General features: G+C 65.0%; 5 protein-coding genes across 5 annotated transcripts in view; 3 read left to right on the top strand and 2 right to left on the bottom strand.

Moving 5' to 3' along the window:
* EMIHUDRAFT_370297 (hypothetical protein) overlaps positions 1-1,660 on the top strand; it is a 3,709-nt gene extending 2,049 nt beyond the window's left edge. Inside the window, 5 exon segments of the mRNA XM_005768988.1 lie at positions 70-126; positions 567-628; positions 1,109-1,163; positions 1,238-1,620; positions 1,632-1,660. Coding sequence (XP_005769045.1) covers positions 70-126; positions 567-628; positions 1,109-1,163; positions 1,238-1,570 — 507 coding nt within the window. The 3' untranslated portion in view covers positions 1,571-1,620; positions 1,632-1,660.
* A 4,730-nt stretch (positions 1,661-6,390) lies between these two features.
* On the bottom strand, positions 6,391-7,835 carry EMIHUDRAFT_631909 (hypothetical protein; the record flags this gene model as incomplete). The annotated part of the gene is made up of 3 exons (XM_005768992.1): positions 6,391-6,484; positions 6,556-6,671; positions 6,879-7,835. 3 exons carry the CDS (start codon positions 7,833-7,835, stop codon positions 6,391-6,393), a joined length of 1,167 nt encoding a protein of 388 aa, XP_005769049.1.
* A 358-nt stretch (positions 7,836-8,193) lies between these two features.
* Positions 8,194-9,433, top strand: EMIHUDRAFT_244894 (hypothetical protein; the record flags this gene model as incomplete). Its single annotated transcript, XM_005768987.1, has 2 exons — positions 8,194-8,285; positions 8,458-9,433. 2 exons carry the CDS (start codon positions 8,194-8,196, stop codon positions 9,431-9,433), a joined length of 1,068 nt encoding a protein of 355 aa, XP_005769044.1.
* A 1,093-nt stretch (positions 9,434-10,526) lies between these two features.
* Positions 10,527-11,819, bottom strand: EMIHUDRAFT_470397 (putative B-lactamase; the record flags this gene model as incomplete). Its single annotated transcript, XM_005768986.1, has 4 exons — positions 10,527-10,731; positions 10,797-10,840; positions 10,935-11,240; positions 11,331-11,819. 4 exons carry the CDS (start codon positions 11,817-11,819, stop codon positions 10,527-10,529), a joined length of 1,044 nt encoding a protein of 347 aa, XP_005769043.1.
* A 1,406-nt stretch (positions 11,820-13,225) lies between these two features.
* Positions 13,226-14,245, top strand: part of EMIHUDRAFT_244891 (hypothetical protein) — a gene marked incomplete at both ends in the record, with an annotated part of 1,700 nt that continues 680 nt past the window's right edge. The window contains 2 exons of the mRNA XM_005768985.1: positions 13,226-13,294; positions 13,472-13,680. Of these exons, the coding sequence (XP_005769042.1) occupies positions 13,226-13,294; positions 13,472-13,680 (278 nt within the window). The remainder of the gene's footprint in view (positions 13,295-13,471; positions 13,681-14,245) is intronic.

Below are 14,245 nucleotides of genomic sequence, written 5' to 3'. Positions count from 1 at the left end.
ATGAGGAGGAGGGAGGAGGAGGGGGAGGGGAGTGGCCAAGGACGGAGTCCAAGCTTGCTGGCTCCTCAGGTGCGCAAGCTGGTTGAGGACTGCTTCCGCAACTACCACCCCGTGTACCATATCAAGGCGAGACCCAAACCCTCACCCTCACCCTCCTCCCTCCTCCCTCACCCTCACCCTCACCCTCACCCTCACCCTCACCCTCACCCTCACCCTCACCCTCACCCTCACCCTCACCCTCACCCTCACCCTCACCCTCACCCTCACCCTCACCCTCACCCGCGCCCTCACCCTCACCCTCACCCTCACCCTCACCCTCACCCTCCTCCCTGACCCTCACCTGACCCTCACCCTCACCCTCACCCGCGCCCGCTTGCCTGTATCCCGGACGACCCTCTTTCCAGACGCCCCCGAGAACCCCCGAGACACTTCCGAGGCGCCTCAAGAGACCCCTCCGAGACACTCCCGAGACACTTCCCGGACGAGGATGACCGAGCGCTACATCTCGGCTAGCTCTCGGCTATCTCTCGGCTAGATCTCGGCTATATCTCGGCTGTACCTCCTAGGCGATGATGATCAAGCGCGAGCTGGAGCGCGACCCGACGCTGCAGCAGGAGTCGTGGGACCGCCTCCCTAGATGCGGACGATCTCCCCAGATCTCCCCAGATCTCCCCAGATCTCCCCAGATCTCCCCGTTTCTCCCCGTTTCTCCCCGTTTCTCCCCATGTCTCCCGGTATCTCCCAGTATCTCCCAGTATCTCCCCATGTCTCCCCGCATCCCCCCGCATCCCCCCGCATCCCCCCGCATCCCCCCGTATCTCCCCGTATCTCGGGCCCTAGAAGGGGAATACGTGCTCTTGTACTCCGACGACAACTCGGACCGGACGCGCGTTCGGCTGTACTCACACAACGGCACAGCCCCAGGCAGAGGTGTGAAGAGACGCCGTTCACACAACAGCACAGCCCCGGGCCCGAAACCGCACGGCCGCACACAGTGACGGTCAGACGCGCAGCACGCGGGGTGCCAAGGGAGGGCGAGCGAAGGGCCTCTTCGCGCGCTTGCACTCGCAGCCTGGCCCACCGTGGTGTGCTGGCTCCCGTAGGACCGCTTCCTGCCAAAGTTCAAGAAGCAGAACGTGCAGCGCAAGAAGGCGAAGGGCAAGGCGCGCAAGGCGGGGGAGCACACCCGCGCTTCCCGGCACCTCCTCGGAGCCTTCTCGGAGCCTCCTCCCTGCAGGCGCGCAAGGAGAGGGAGTACACGCCCTTCCCGCCCGCGCCGACGCCGCGCAAGGTCGACCTCCAACTCGAGTCTGGCGAGTACTTTCTGTCCGACGAGCAGAAGCGCGCGCGCAAGCAGGAGGCGCGCGACCAAAAGCAGGCCGAGGCGTCGGCGGCGTCAGCGGCCAAGCGGCAAGCGCGCTTCGTGGCGCCAAAGGAGGCGGCGGCGCGCCCCGCGGCGGCCAAGCGCAAGCCGGCGGAGGAGCGCAGCGCCGCGGACCTCGCCGCGACGCTGAGAGGGAAGGACGCGGCGGGCAAGAAGCGGCGGGTGCGAGGCGGGCAGGGCGTGTGAGACTCGTACTGTGTGTGTGGAGTTTTGGACTGATGACGACCTCGCTGACGCCTCACTGACGGCGCCGTGCGTGTGCGTAAATAAACCCGGAGGCGGAGCAATTTGTCCCCCGCCGCGCGGCCGCGGCCACACCAAGACGATCGTGCAGGGCGGGGACACATGTCCCTAAAAATCCCATCTCTCTCTCAGAGTTTGACCGTTTTATTTATTTATCCCCGCGCCGGCCGCCGCGCCTCTCAGCTCTCCCTGGCGCCGCGTCCCGCGAGGTCCGAGCAGCCCGTAGCTGTCTAGGGCGCGATATTCAAATAAACCTTCTATTTTCTTTGCCTGTGATAGTGCTAGCACGCGCCAGTTCGCACCTGTGTCGAGCCTATCTGCTCTGACCACGGTGTAATTCTTTCTCCGAAGCAAACTTGCGTGGCCAAGGAACAAGAACGTCTGGGGTATCTGTTCTACGTACCCGCCCCCTCCACAGAAATGGCAAGCTCGTCCCCCTTCTCCTTTGGCTCCGGCAGCCCATTCGAGAGCCGCGCGGCGATCCCCGAGCCATCGGAGCCGGAGCGCCCCGCCGGCGAGGCGGCCGGCTCGGCCGCGCAGGAGGCGCTCGAGCGCCAGGTGCGGGCGATAGCTGCAAGCTGCGCTGCGGAAGAGGAGGCGGCTCGGCGGACGGCAGAGGCAACCAAGGCGCAGGCGCTCGAGTCGCTGCGGCGCCAGGCGAGCAGCCGAGTGGCCGCTAGCGCGGCTGAAGACGAGCGCACGCGCCGCGTCGCCGAGCAGGCCAAGGCAGCTGCACTGGAGAGTTTGCAGCGCAAGGTAGCTGTGCCTCCTCCTCTCTGCCCATCACCTCAGTCGTCGTCTCATCTTCACCTCGTTCTTCTCAGGCGAGCTCCCTCTTTGCCGACATTGCCATCCATGAGGAGCAAGCGCGCCGCGTAGCCGAGGCGGAGGCGGCACAAGCCGACGAGGCGGCTGAGCGCAGGGCGAACCAAGCCACTGCCGCGGCGGCGGCCGACGCCGAGCGGGCGCGCCGCGTCGCCGAGCTCGCTGTCTCGACGCCGCGCAGTAATCGGCCGAACCTCGCCGTCGACGTCGGCACAACCCCTCCTAGCCAGAAGACCGCCCTGCTTGTCGAGGCGGCGGAGGACTTTTGCCCGCCGCAGTCGCGCCCATCTGCCGCATCGGCGGGCTCGACCGCCGCCATAGTGGGCGCCACCGCGGCGGTGGCGCTGGCTGTGGCGCTGGTGCTCTCACGCTCCGCAGCCGCTTCGACCGTCCTCGGCAGCCTTCTGGCCAGGCAGGGCTTGGCGGCCACGGCGTGATAACGGCGCGAGACGGATCTCTCATCGATCGTGTACGTGTACGTGAGTGTACGTGCAATGCGCAGTGATGGTGTGCCTTGTGATTGTGGACGTGTGTGGACAGCAGCAGGGAAACAACATGGCAGTGCCAGCGTAATAATTGAGTGAGTGTCAAAACTAAACATGAATTATCTCTTGTCAACCTCTCCCCACCGAATACCTGTCCTCTCCTGTGCTCCCCCAAAAGGGGCAAAAAAAGAGCGAGAGCTCTCTACTGCGCAAGAGCTGGGGCTGGCGGCACGGCTGGATTCTCGGCCGCCACTGCTGCTTCCGGCGCCGGTGCCGGTGTGTCGATGGCCCTCCGGTCGAGTACGGCGGCCGGGGCCGGCGACGGTGCCGGTGAAGGTGGGACCCGCCGCTGGGGAGGGACCCGGGCAGGTCGTGCTGGCTTCACCGACGCCTTGCTCAGCGGCCCCGCGGCGACTCCTGGCCCGCGCGCCACCTCGCGACTCGCGCGGAAGGTGTTCGACGCGGCGAGACTCGCGTTGATTAGCGACCCTATCAGCGGCCCGAGGCCCCAGGAATGCCGAATCTCGTCGCTCTCGTTGCCGACCGCGACGCTGTCACCCCACCCATCTGCGGGCCGCGCGAACCAGCAGAAGCAGGACGCCATGATGGCTAGGCATAGCAGGTAGATGCCGCCAAAGGAGCGCCATGCTGAGGCACTCAGCTTACCGCCGCTGGAGCGGTGGCACACAGCCTCCACAAGCACGTTTAGGAAGAGGAGGGAAGCGCCGGCGGCAGAGAGGAGCGAGGCTGCGGCCTGGCCCGGGTACGATGCGGGGCTGTAGGTATCCTTGACTGCGGACAGTACGGCGTCGGGTTAAACGAACGGGCTGGGGTGGGCGGTGGCTGGGCCGGGCGCGGGAGTCTCACTCGCCACGCGGTGCGGGAAGAGCGTGGAGAAGAAGAAGGCGAGCGAGGTTGCCGTCGCGAGGCATCCATTGAGCAGCCCCGACTCGACGCCGCCGCACGTGCGTGCAAAAACGGGGACCCGTACCGCGCTCTCTTCCCCTCGCGCCACCGTGCGGATGTCCGGGAGCGGTTTCTCGACGGAGGCTGCTCCGCAGGCGCCAACGAGAAAAATGAAGAGCGCCGCAACAGCAACCCCGTGCTGCCACTCGAAGGGCGGCGCTCGGTTGCCCGCTATGGCATCCATCAGCACGCACTCAATGTTGCCGTCGCAGTTATCGGCGATGTCAAAGGGGGCAAACCACACAAAGGAGATGGAGACGAGGAGGAAGGAGAGGAAGGAGAATGCCCCGGCGCACTTCCATGCTCGACAGCAGCCGGTGCCGACAGCCGACAGGCCCGTCATGATGGCCACCGCCAGCAAGGCAAATGACGCATAGAAGTGCCGTGGCAAGGTGAGTCCGTCCACCTCCTCGAGGTCTTCAAACAGGACGTCGCCCGTGCCACCGGCGGCGGCGATGGTGAGGACCGACCCGAGGACAAGATTGAATAGCACGCCTCTCTCCCTGGTGCTCTCCATGCCTGCGCCGAGCGCGCAGAAGAAGCCGATGAGGAAGAGGGCCAGCGAAGCGACGGAAAGCCCGTGTTGCCACTCAAACGGTGGTATCCAGCCTCTCCTGTCGCTGGTGGTGGCCACCAGCACGCAGGCGATGCTGCCGTCGCAGCTCTCTGTCAGGTCAAAGGGCTCGAACCAGACAAAGGAGAGGAGGATGAAGAGGAAGGAGAGGAAGGAGTGAGCTGCAGCGCACTTCCACGCCCGGCAGCAGCCGGTAATGATCGACAGCATCCCCATCAGCGTTGCCACCACCAGTGTCGCAAAGGAGGCGTAATAATGGCCGGCTACCTCCCACGCGCGATCGTCCCACTCCCACAAGTCGTCAAACACATCCTTGAACTCGTTGAAGAGAGTGTTTCCCGTTCCGGCTGTGGCGGCAATGGTGAGCGCCGTGCCCACGACAAAGCTGATAACTGCGCCCTTCTCCGCCGGTCCCTCCATGGGCGCGCGCTGCGTGCGACCCACCGGAGCACGACGACGACTGCGAACGCCGCCGGATTTGGAGGGTTCTGCCGCGAAACGGTCGCTTCCGCTCGCTTCCGCCATGCCGCTCACCGAGAGGCAAGCGCAGGAGAAGGTTCCGGAGTGCGCCGTAGCCACCGTGGCCCTTGCGCCTGCAGCCTCTCACTTTCCTCCTTCCGCGCCAGATGCTTTACGAGATGTTCGGCAAACCGGTGAGCGCTGCACGACGATAAAGCGAGAGCAGTCACTCACAGCCTGGCTCCACTCCAAAACGACGTGAGTAGGAGCCCGAGTCGAAGCGCGATCGACCTGAGCATCATCGGAGCATCTTGCGGCGAAAGATTCGAGAGGAAGTCGCCGCCTCCCGACCCCGTTCGGCACGTCTAACTGGCACGCCGCAGCCTAGCCGCTCTCACACATACCTAACCGGCGCCGCGCCGCAGCCTAGCCGCTCTCACGCACACCTCCCTCGCCGACGCGTATCGCGGCTGCCGACTGGGCTCTGACGCTTGCTGTCTCAGGCTCGACCCGGACGGAAGATCTATTGGGCGACATCGGCCCTGGCCTCTGGAAGTCCATCAACCCAGCCTATTTTAGCGCGAGCGAGAAACTTCTCGTCTGCACAAGCCACACTACTCACAGGCGAGGCGCCTCCAATTACGAGTTAGGCTCTCACCACGCGACAGCCACCTAGACACCCACCACGCGACAGCCGCCTAGGCAGCTTGCACTCACGAAGACAACCGCTAGGCACCCACTGTGCGACAGCTCACGCACGCAGGGAGTTAGCGACTGCGACATGTGCATGTAGGTTCAACGCCGCCGAGGGGTGGACGGAGCCGGTGGATAGGACACACTTTCTCAAGATGGCCGATTGCCAGGAATTTGCGAACAAGTGTTTGGAGCTGGGCGAGAAGCCGTTCTTGGGGGGAGGGATGTCGCTGGCGAAGAAGTGAGGCGAAGGACTGAGCTATTGGCGGCGATTCGTTGGGAATTTTCACCTTTTGGGGGCGCCACAATGCACAGGGCGACACACACACTCCCCCCCACTGCGCGCCCACACACAAGTTGCACCCGTTCGCGAGAGATCGACGTGTGCCTGTCCCCCGCTCTCCCCGTACGTAGTGCGTAGACCTAGTCCTAGACCGTACCGCGTGTTCCCGTTCGCGGTCCCAAACACGACACACGAGAGAAGCTGGCCGACATGTGGCCGTGCGCGTTGTCGTACACCTTGTGTGTGTGCAGAAGTTTACCTTACCTTACCTTACCTGCGTGTGCACACAAAACGACGCAGTAGCAAAAACACATTGAAAGTACTCGACACACGAGGCCACTCCACGAGCCACTGACAAGAGCCATGACAAGAGCCCACAGTACAGACGTGTACAGTCTGTCAGAAACGAGGAGAGGTTTCGTTATCATGCCGCATGTGCCGCGTGGCTCGGCAACCGCCCGCCGCATGCCCGCCTCGGCTAGCCGTCGAGGGGGCACCACGTCACCTCCGCCACGAGGCGGCCCGACCGGACGTTCTGCAGCTCGAGCGACAGCTCTGTCCCGTGGTTGGGCCTATAAAAAGAAGACACCGGTCGTGCGGTGTGAACAGCGACTCGAGCGACAGCTCTGTCCCGTGGCTGTGCCGGAGCTCGGCGAGGTTGAGGCTGCAGTCGCCGAGAGGGCTGCTGCCGATCGTGTCGCTGTCCTTCACCTGCAGCATGAGCACGTCGCGCACGTCCTCGACGTTGAGCCGGAGCACCTCGGATATGGGGAGATATGGGGAGATATGGGGAGATATGGGGAGATATGGGGAGATATGGGGGTCTAGGCAGCCCACCACAAAGAGCGCGGCGATGCTAGAGGGAGATATGGGGAGATATGGGGAGATATGGGGGTCTAGGCAGCCCACCACAAAGAGCGCGGCGATGCTAGAGGGAGATATGGGGAGATATGGGGAGATATGGACCTCATTCCACTCGGGCGAGAGCGTGCGCCGGATCACCCTCGTCTTGCTCTTCGCCTTTCCGCAAGTGGCCTTGACGTACGGGTCGCTCTTGCCGGTGAAGTCCGCCGCGATCAGGTCATGCGCGCGGATCAGCCGCACGATGAGGATGCCCGCGTGCACCTGCTGCGGTGCCCCGCCCGCGCACCGCCTGCCGGGAGGCGTCGACGGCAGCAGCTCGCCATCGCCTTCGGCGGCGAAGGCGCGGCGCTCGTACTTGGAGCGCACAAAGACGTGCTTCGCGGACACGTCGGCCTCCGAGCTCGGCTTGCACTGCGCCGCCGCCGCGTGCGCCTCCAGCGTCGCATTGACGGCGCGGTTGCCCGAGGAAAGAAGGCGTTGGCGCTTCTCGTCGCTCCACCGGTCCATCTTGAGGGAGAGAGGCGCCGAGAGGTGGACGCCGAGGGCGCGGTGGCCGCCGCAGCACTCATTGCAGACCAGCACCGCGTCGGCCTCCCCCACCATCGCAGCCCATGTGGGCGGCTCGGACGACCCGCAGTCTGCGCACACCTCATTCCCCGGTATGGCGTACGCCGTTGTGCCAAACTGCCAAGCCTCCGTCGAGAGGTACGTGGAACGGTCACAGTGCGCCGCCGCCACCAGCTCCGCAAGCTGCTGCAGCTCATCGTTCGTCATCGACAACGTCGCCTCGTACGCCGCTCTCGCCGCAGCCGACGCGGCGGGCAGCAGCTCGGCGGCAAACGGGCCGTGGTAGGAGAGCGTCGGCTTGGACGGGCGCGAGCTCGTCGGGCTCTCCTTGCCTTCCTTGGAGGCCGAGTAGCCCGAGTGCCGCTGGCTCCCCACGGAGTGCCGCCGGGTCGGGCTCGGCCGGCTCGCGGCAAACGGGCTGTCGCCGCGTCGAGGCTGCAGATCTCGGATGGCGGCGCCAGCGCGGCCCGCCGCCTCGTTGATGCGACGCATTCGGGATGGGGGGGCAGCTTCGAGTCACCTCGCGACGGAGCAGTCGACGGCTAAGCCGCCGACGCAGCGAGTTTGTTTTTTTTGTTTTTTTTAAATTCGGTTTTGTGCCCCTGTTGTCTGTTCTCTCTCGAGGTTCTCGAGGTGGATATCCTTTGGCCGCGTTGGGTAGCGAGGATTGGTGTAACCCGAGCCACGGAGGCGTGTTTTCTGACGGCCGACCGTCAGTGCACGGAGTTGCCCCTTCTCCGACTGCCCCGGCTAGTTCACGGGTCTCGCGGGAGTGACCCCATGCGTCAAACCCGAGACCTAGCGCGGGTGGGTTGGAGGGGGCTCGCCCCGTTCCTCCCCATCGGGCCGCATGTGCGGCCACGCCTCGCAGATTCGTTTCTCGCGCCTGGGTCAGGCGCGCGGGGGGGCATCCCCCGGGTCGCTCGACCAGCGATCCGAAGAGTGGCCGCTATGCGAGGGAAAGAGCGGGGCCCTCGGGGTACGCCTCCGTCCGGCCCCCTCCGAGGGGGGAAGGGAATTGCGGGGTCCCCACGGGCGCCTCAGTTCGGCCCTCCCGTTTGTTGTGCCCTTGTTTGTTTCTCTTGGCACCTGGGAGTGCTGGGGGGGGCGACAGGGAGAATGTGGCCCTGAGTTATGTGTACGCCAACTCGTGTGGCAGCCAGCTGGCTGTGTGTCTTGTGAGCTTGTTTGGGTCTGGCTACCTTGTCGCGTGCAACACCTCGACCGCAATCGCTGAGCGGGAGGCGGCCGCTCGGGTAGAGACGCGCACGTTCGCGCTGCCGAAGGTTGCGCTCTACACCGTGGTCACGGGCGCGTACGAGAAGACGGTTCCGTATAGCTGCAGAGAAGCGTACGGCAGGGGTACGCCGATCGCTCAGTCCTTCAACGTGGTCTGCTACCTCGTGACAGACTCGGACAAGATGGCGCAGGCTGCATCCCGCATGGGGTGGTCCCCCGTCCGACTTCGCACGTCGAGGCACCCCAAGCGGCAGCAGCGCGAGACCAAGATTGTCGGCTTCGCTCAGGCGGAGCTGGCGGTGCTCAAGACGTACGAGTATGTGCTGTACCACGACGGGCATCGTGGGCCCAGGGTGCACGCTGTGCACAAGAAACTCGAGGTCTTCCCGGCCGAAACGTGGCAATGCTGGCTACACAAGGTGATCTCCGAGACCCTGCAGCCGCTCCTCGAGCAGCGTGCGGACATTGTGTACTTTGGGCACCCTGACCGGAACACGACGCACGAGGAGGGGTTGGAGGTCCGCAAAATGAAGCTGTGCTCCAACGCGTCGCTGGACAGAGTGGCGCAGCTGCATAAGACGCGCGGCTACCCTGACAACATGGGGCTGGCCGAGACGGCTGTTCTCGCGCGCCGGTGGAACAGCCCCGCGCTCCAGCAGGCAATGCACGGGTGGTGGGATGCCATGGTGCAGACCAACTGCATGCGTGACCAGCTCAACTTCGAGTTTGCCCTGTGGAAGCACAAGGTGAAGTCCGTGCGCAAGGAGAATCTTGACTTCCCGTTTATCAAGCTTCACGAGCACAGCGACCCGCGCGCCATCCGACGTCGCAGTGACGCTAGGCGGGCCTGAACCCCCACGAGAGCCCGCCTTGTAGCCTCCGTGCCGCTCGGCTAATACGGAGGAGCTCTTAGTAAGTAGGGGGTAGACAGCGCCCCAAAATAACCCTGTCAGCAGAGTCCTCCTACGGGAATGTACTAGTAGTATACAGCGCTGCGACCGCGAAGTGGCGGTGGACATGCTCCCACGTTGCCGACGCGGCGCCGGAGTGGCCGGCGCTGCTCGCCGCGACCACGACGGCTACTCTGATACTCCGGGCCGACCCGTCCTACCCGACGGTGGCACTCTTTTCCACGTCTCGCTCAGCTGGGCTCACGCTGAGTCCTGAGAAAAATTCTGAAACGGCGTGCAGCAGAGTCACCAACGTGCAACGAGTCGGTCCGCGTGACTCGTGTCCCGCACCGTTCTCACACATCCATAAACTCACTTTGGCCTCACTGAAGCAAGCCCTCAATCCTGAATCCTCAGATTTTAGAGATTGGACGTTGTCCGTAACCCCCTAAAGCCGTACGTCTTAGGCGGGGTTAGGGAGCTCTTAGGGAAGGAGACGGCTCAGACAGCTGTCTGCGATAGGGCGCACCGGAACGGCTTGGAATCTATTCACCGCGTCGTGTGGTGCGACGACTGTCACGAGTTTGAGTTGATCAACATGAACATGCGTTGACGAGCTGGCAAGTGGGAAACGCCGCACACCCCGCACTGGGAGAAATGCCGGAGGGGGTTGGAGGGCCTGGAGGGGAGGGGAGGGCGGGGGCGGAGACGGCCAGCTCTCTGCAGGCAGGGAGAGCTCGAGCTCCTCCGGGCAGAGCCAGAGGTCCTGGCGGCAGACGCTGCAGTCCTGTCGGTCTTGGACCACGTTCGAGTCCATCTCAACCAAGACGTTTGCGACCTCTTTGGTGGCGGCGCAGGGAAGCAGCGAGGCCTCTGATGCCGAGCCACGTGCGGAGCCACGTGCGCCCGGATTCCACCCCCACTCAAGTTTGGAGGAGCGCCGCCACTTGAACAGCGACCGCCAACCTAACGCTACCGCTGCTGCTCCGCTGCTCCGCTGCCGCTGCTGCTCTCCGCCCACACACGGCGCCGCTGCCGCCGTGCACTTCCTCATTCACAGAAGGCGCCACCAGCTGGCCAGCATCGCGATGAGGCGGAAGTACCCGCGGGGCAGCGGCAGCCACGCCCGGCGAGCCACCCTGCCTTGCCTCTGCAGCGCGTCGAGGTGCTGCGCGACGTTGTGCGCCGCGGCGAGGCGCAGCGTCCAGGGCAGCCGCGGGTAGACGCGGCGCACAAGCCCCAGTGGCGAGAGCCCGCACCTGGGCAGCACGAGGCGGGGTGAGAAGGCGCGCCGCGGTCTCGCACGACGAGCTCCAGGGCCCACCACGACGTCTGCTCGAGGGCGGCGACGATCTGCGCCTCGCGCGCCTGAGAGGAGGGCAGCGTCAATGCGTCCGACGTGCGGCTTGGATGCTCGCTTCTTGCGCCAGGGCCACAGGCTCGACGAGGCGGTCCTCCCCACCTCCTCTCCCGCCTCTGCCGAGCCTCGCCCCTCTCCCCCGCGCGCCTCGCGGTGGCCGATGTAGCTGCGGATGCCCTCGGCGCCGTCCTCTATCACAGGCCCGTGTCCGGGGTAGAGCCGCCCCCGCGCCACCGCCAGCACACTCTTCAGCGATGTCATGTAGTCGTGCAGGTCCTCAAAGACCGCGGAGGAGCCGCCGAGCACACAGTCGCCGGTGAAGACGGAGCCCTCCTCGCGAAGCTCGAAGCACGCGTGGTCCGGGGTGTGGCCCGGGGTGCACAGCACGCGAAGCGACGCTGAGCCGTCCTACAGACGTGTGACTCGTTCCTGCCTCGGTGTGTCGCAAGGATCAGGCAGACGCGTCGCGTGTGGGTGACTCTCCTCCGTGCACAGCACCTCCCCGCCCTGCAGCGGGCGCACCTCTGCAAAAACCGGCGAGGCGGAGGGCCCGTGAGCGCCAGCATAAGGCGGGTCAACCTTCCACGCGCGGAGCGAGGGGCCAAAGTGCCGCCGCAGCTCGATCAGCCCTTCCGTGTGGTCGCGGTGGTAGTGAGAGATGAGCACGTCGCTCACGCGCCGCACGCCAGCGCCCTCCATGGCAGATAGCAGCCGCGGGAGGTAGTCTGGCCTGCCCTCGCCGGCATCAATCAGGATCCGGCTCTCTCCGCTGCCGACGAGGTACGTGTTGGTACCTTGCAGCGTATACAGGCCTGGGTTGCCGCCGAGGACGCGCAGCACCAGAGGACTCAGCGCCGCGACGTCGGGGAGCGGCTCGAGTGTCGCCAGACTGCGTCCCCGTCCCTCGCCGCGGCCGAGCATGCGCCGTCGGAGGGCGTACACGGAGCCGACGCAGGCGGTGGCGATGATGGCGCCGGAGAGGGCCATGCGCGAACAGGATGGGCTGCGAAGGTCGGGTCGACGTGGCAGCGTCCGCCACACGGTGACGGAGGTTGCGAAAGCAGCCACAACGGGCAAGCACTCAGTTCACAGCCTTGTTATCTCGAGGTTCTCGAGGTGGATATCCTTTGGCCGCGTTGGGTAGCCTTGTTATCGATCAACACTTTCGATAGACCGAAAGTAAGATCGTTCGGTGCAGAAACCCCGGCCATGCCCATGTAACGCAAGTGCTCGATTTTTTTTGATTTTTTGGTAGAAGTGTCTCCACGTGTCGGTCAAGCAGCGTCTGTCGGATAGTAGGAGAGAGTGTGTCGTGTGTCGTGCGGATCAGTCCTGTCTGAGTAGGGGGGGGGAGAGACGGAGAGGAGAGTCATTGAGCCTTGGCACCAGCCGGGCAGTGGGTTTGGCCCTGGCATCAGCCGGGCATGTTGTTGATTTGGCCTTAAGAGGAAGAGGAAGAGGAAGAGACGTGAAAGACGCCCTGGTTAGTTAGCGGGAAAGCGCGGCCACCACCACCAAAACCAACTGTATTGGTCCGCACTTGGCCACCACGATGGACGATCTCTTCCTCGACGCCGGCCCTGATGCTGACAAGGGCGGCGAAAAGACAAGAGAGGAAAGACAAGAAAGACCGTTTTTCTTTTTGAGCTAGCCTTCGATGTTATGAAACAAACGCAAGGCGGACACACACATGACGCATTACGGGTTTTCTTTCTTTCTTTTTTAGATCGGCAGCTCCGCCGAAAGCCGCCTGTGTACGCCTGTAAAAAAAACTGGCGTATCCTCCGACAGCGAACGATGGCGGGTCAGCAGCGAGCGCAAGCGCTTCCTGCAAGTACACTCGACCATCATCGCGAGGCGCAACGCCGCCATCTTCGACTACAACGCGTGGCCGAAGATGGGCGGCGAGATGCCGCGGGCGCCTCGGGTGCAATACGAGTAGGGACGTGCGAGGGAGGAAGGGCGCTAACCACGGACTACTACATGCCGAAGGTTCGAGGGCGACTACTCGCCGCCTGGGTCGCTCGGGGCGCGCGGCTCCGTCGAGGACCGGGCGCGCCCCCCACCCGGCGCGGCGTAGGTCGCCTCAAAAGGGCGGGGCTGTCCCGGAAAGTGAGAGACGCCGGGCAGCGTGGCGCACAACTGAACCCTCCCATACGTACGTGTTTGTGCTCCTCCTTTGCTGTCCCATCCCCTCATCTCTTTCCCGCCTGGGCGGGCGGGGCAGTGGGCGGGCGCGCGGTGCGGCGCGGCGTGTGCGTGTGTGCGACTGCAACGAAGGACCGCTCGCAAGGGACATTGGGTTTGTACTATTTACTTACGAAGGCGCTCTCAAGAAGAAAATACGGCTCGCACGCCGACAGTGGCGCGGCAGCGAGCGCGGGGCTGGGCACATGGCCCACGAGCGCCCCTCGCTCTCGCACCTCGCCGACAAGTTCAACACAGAGGCGCCACCGGGCTACGTGGCGGGCCGGGGCCGCGGCGCGTCCGGCTTTTCGCGTCCGCCGCCCGAGCCGCCCCGCGGGCGAGGCCGCCGTGGCGGCGCCGGGCCGTCGAGCGAGGGCGGCGGCGAGGAGGGCGAGGAGGGCGGCGACGCGGCCAACGGCGCGGAGAGCGGCGGCTTCGACGCGGACGGTAAGCTCTCGGGCGATGCGGGCGACACGCGCGACCTCGACCTCGGCGGGACGGAGCGGTTTGAGGTGGAGCGCACGTCGATGAGCCAGGCGGAGGCGGGGTACGCGATCGAGCCGTTCAACATGAAGCAGGAGCGCGCGGAGGGGCACTTTGACGACGACTTCAACTACGTGTGGAAGCGGCGCGGCGACGAGGCGGACGAGACCAACGACGCGTGGCTGGGCGAGGCGACTTCCGAGATCACCCGAGATCGCCCGAGATCACCCGAGATCACGCGAGATCGCCCGAGACCACCCGAGCCTCTTGCACCGCCCTCTTCCACCGCCCCACACACCCTGGCCACACACACCCTCGCCACACCTCGCCAAGGCCGCTGCCGTCTCGCCAGCCACCCGCCGCGACTGCAAAGCGGTGCCTTGCCTTGCCTTCGCGCCTGCCCTCCCTCCCTCCCTCCCTCCTTCCCTCGATGGTGAGGTGCGGCGGAGGTGCAGCCGAGAGACAGCCATCCCCTCCCCTACCCCACGGTACCCGAACCCACCCTCCCTACCCCACGGTACCCGAACCCACCCTCCCCTACCCCACGGTACCCGAACCCACCCTCCCCTACCCCACAATACCCGAACCCACCCTAGGTGGACGAGTCCAAGGAGGCGGACGAGAAGGTTGCGAAGCGGCAAACACGCATCTCGAGGCCGATGTGGCGAGATCTCGGGAGATATGGGCCTGCACTCCGCACCTAGGCGAAAGCTGATCGCAGCGCAGATCGAGCAGATCGGGAC

The sequence above is a fragment of the Emiliania huxleyi genome, assembly GCF_000372725.1.
Source record: "Emiliania huxleyi CCMP1516 unplaced genomic scaffold EMIHUscaffold_437, whole genome shotgun sequence".
NCBI classification, from domain to species: domain Eukaryota; phylum Haptophyta; order Isochrysidales; family Noelaerhabdaceae; genus Emiliania; species Emiliania huxleyi.
Note: the sequence above shows the minus strand (reverse complement) of the source record. Positions and strands in the feature narration are given on the sequence as shown.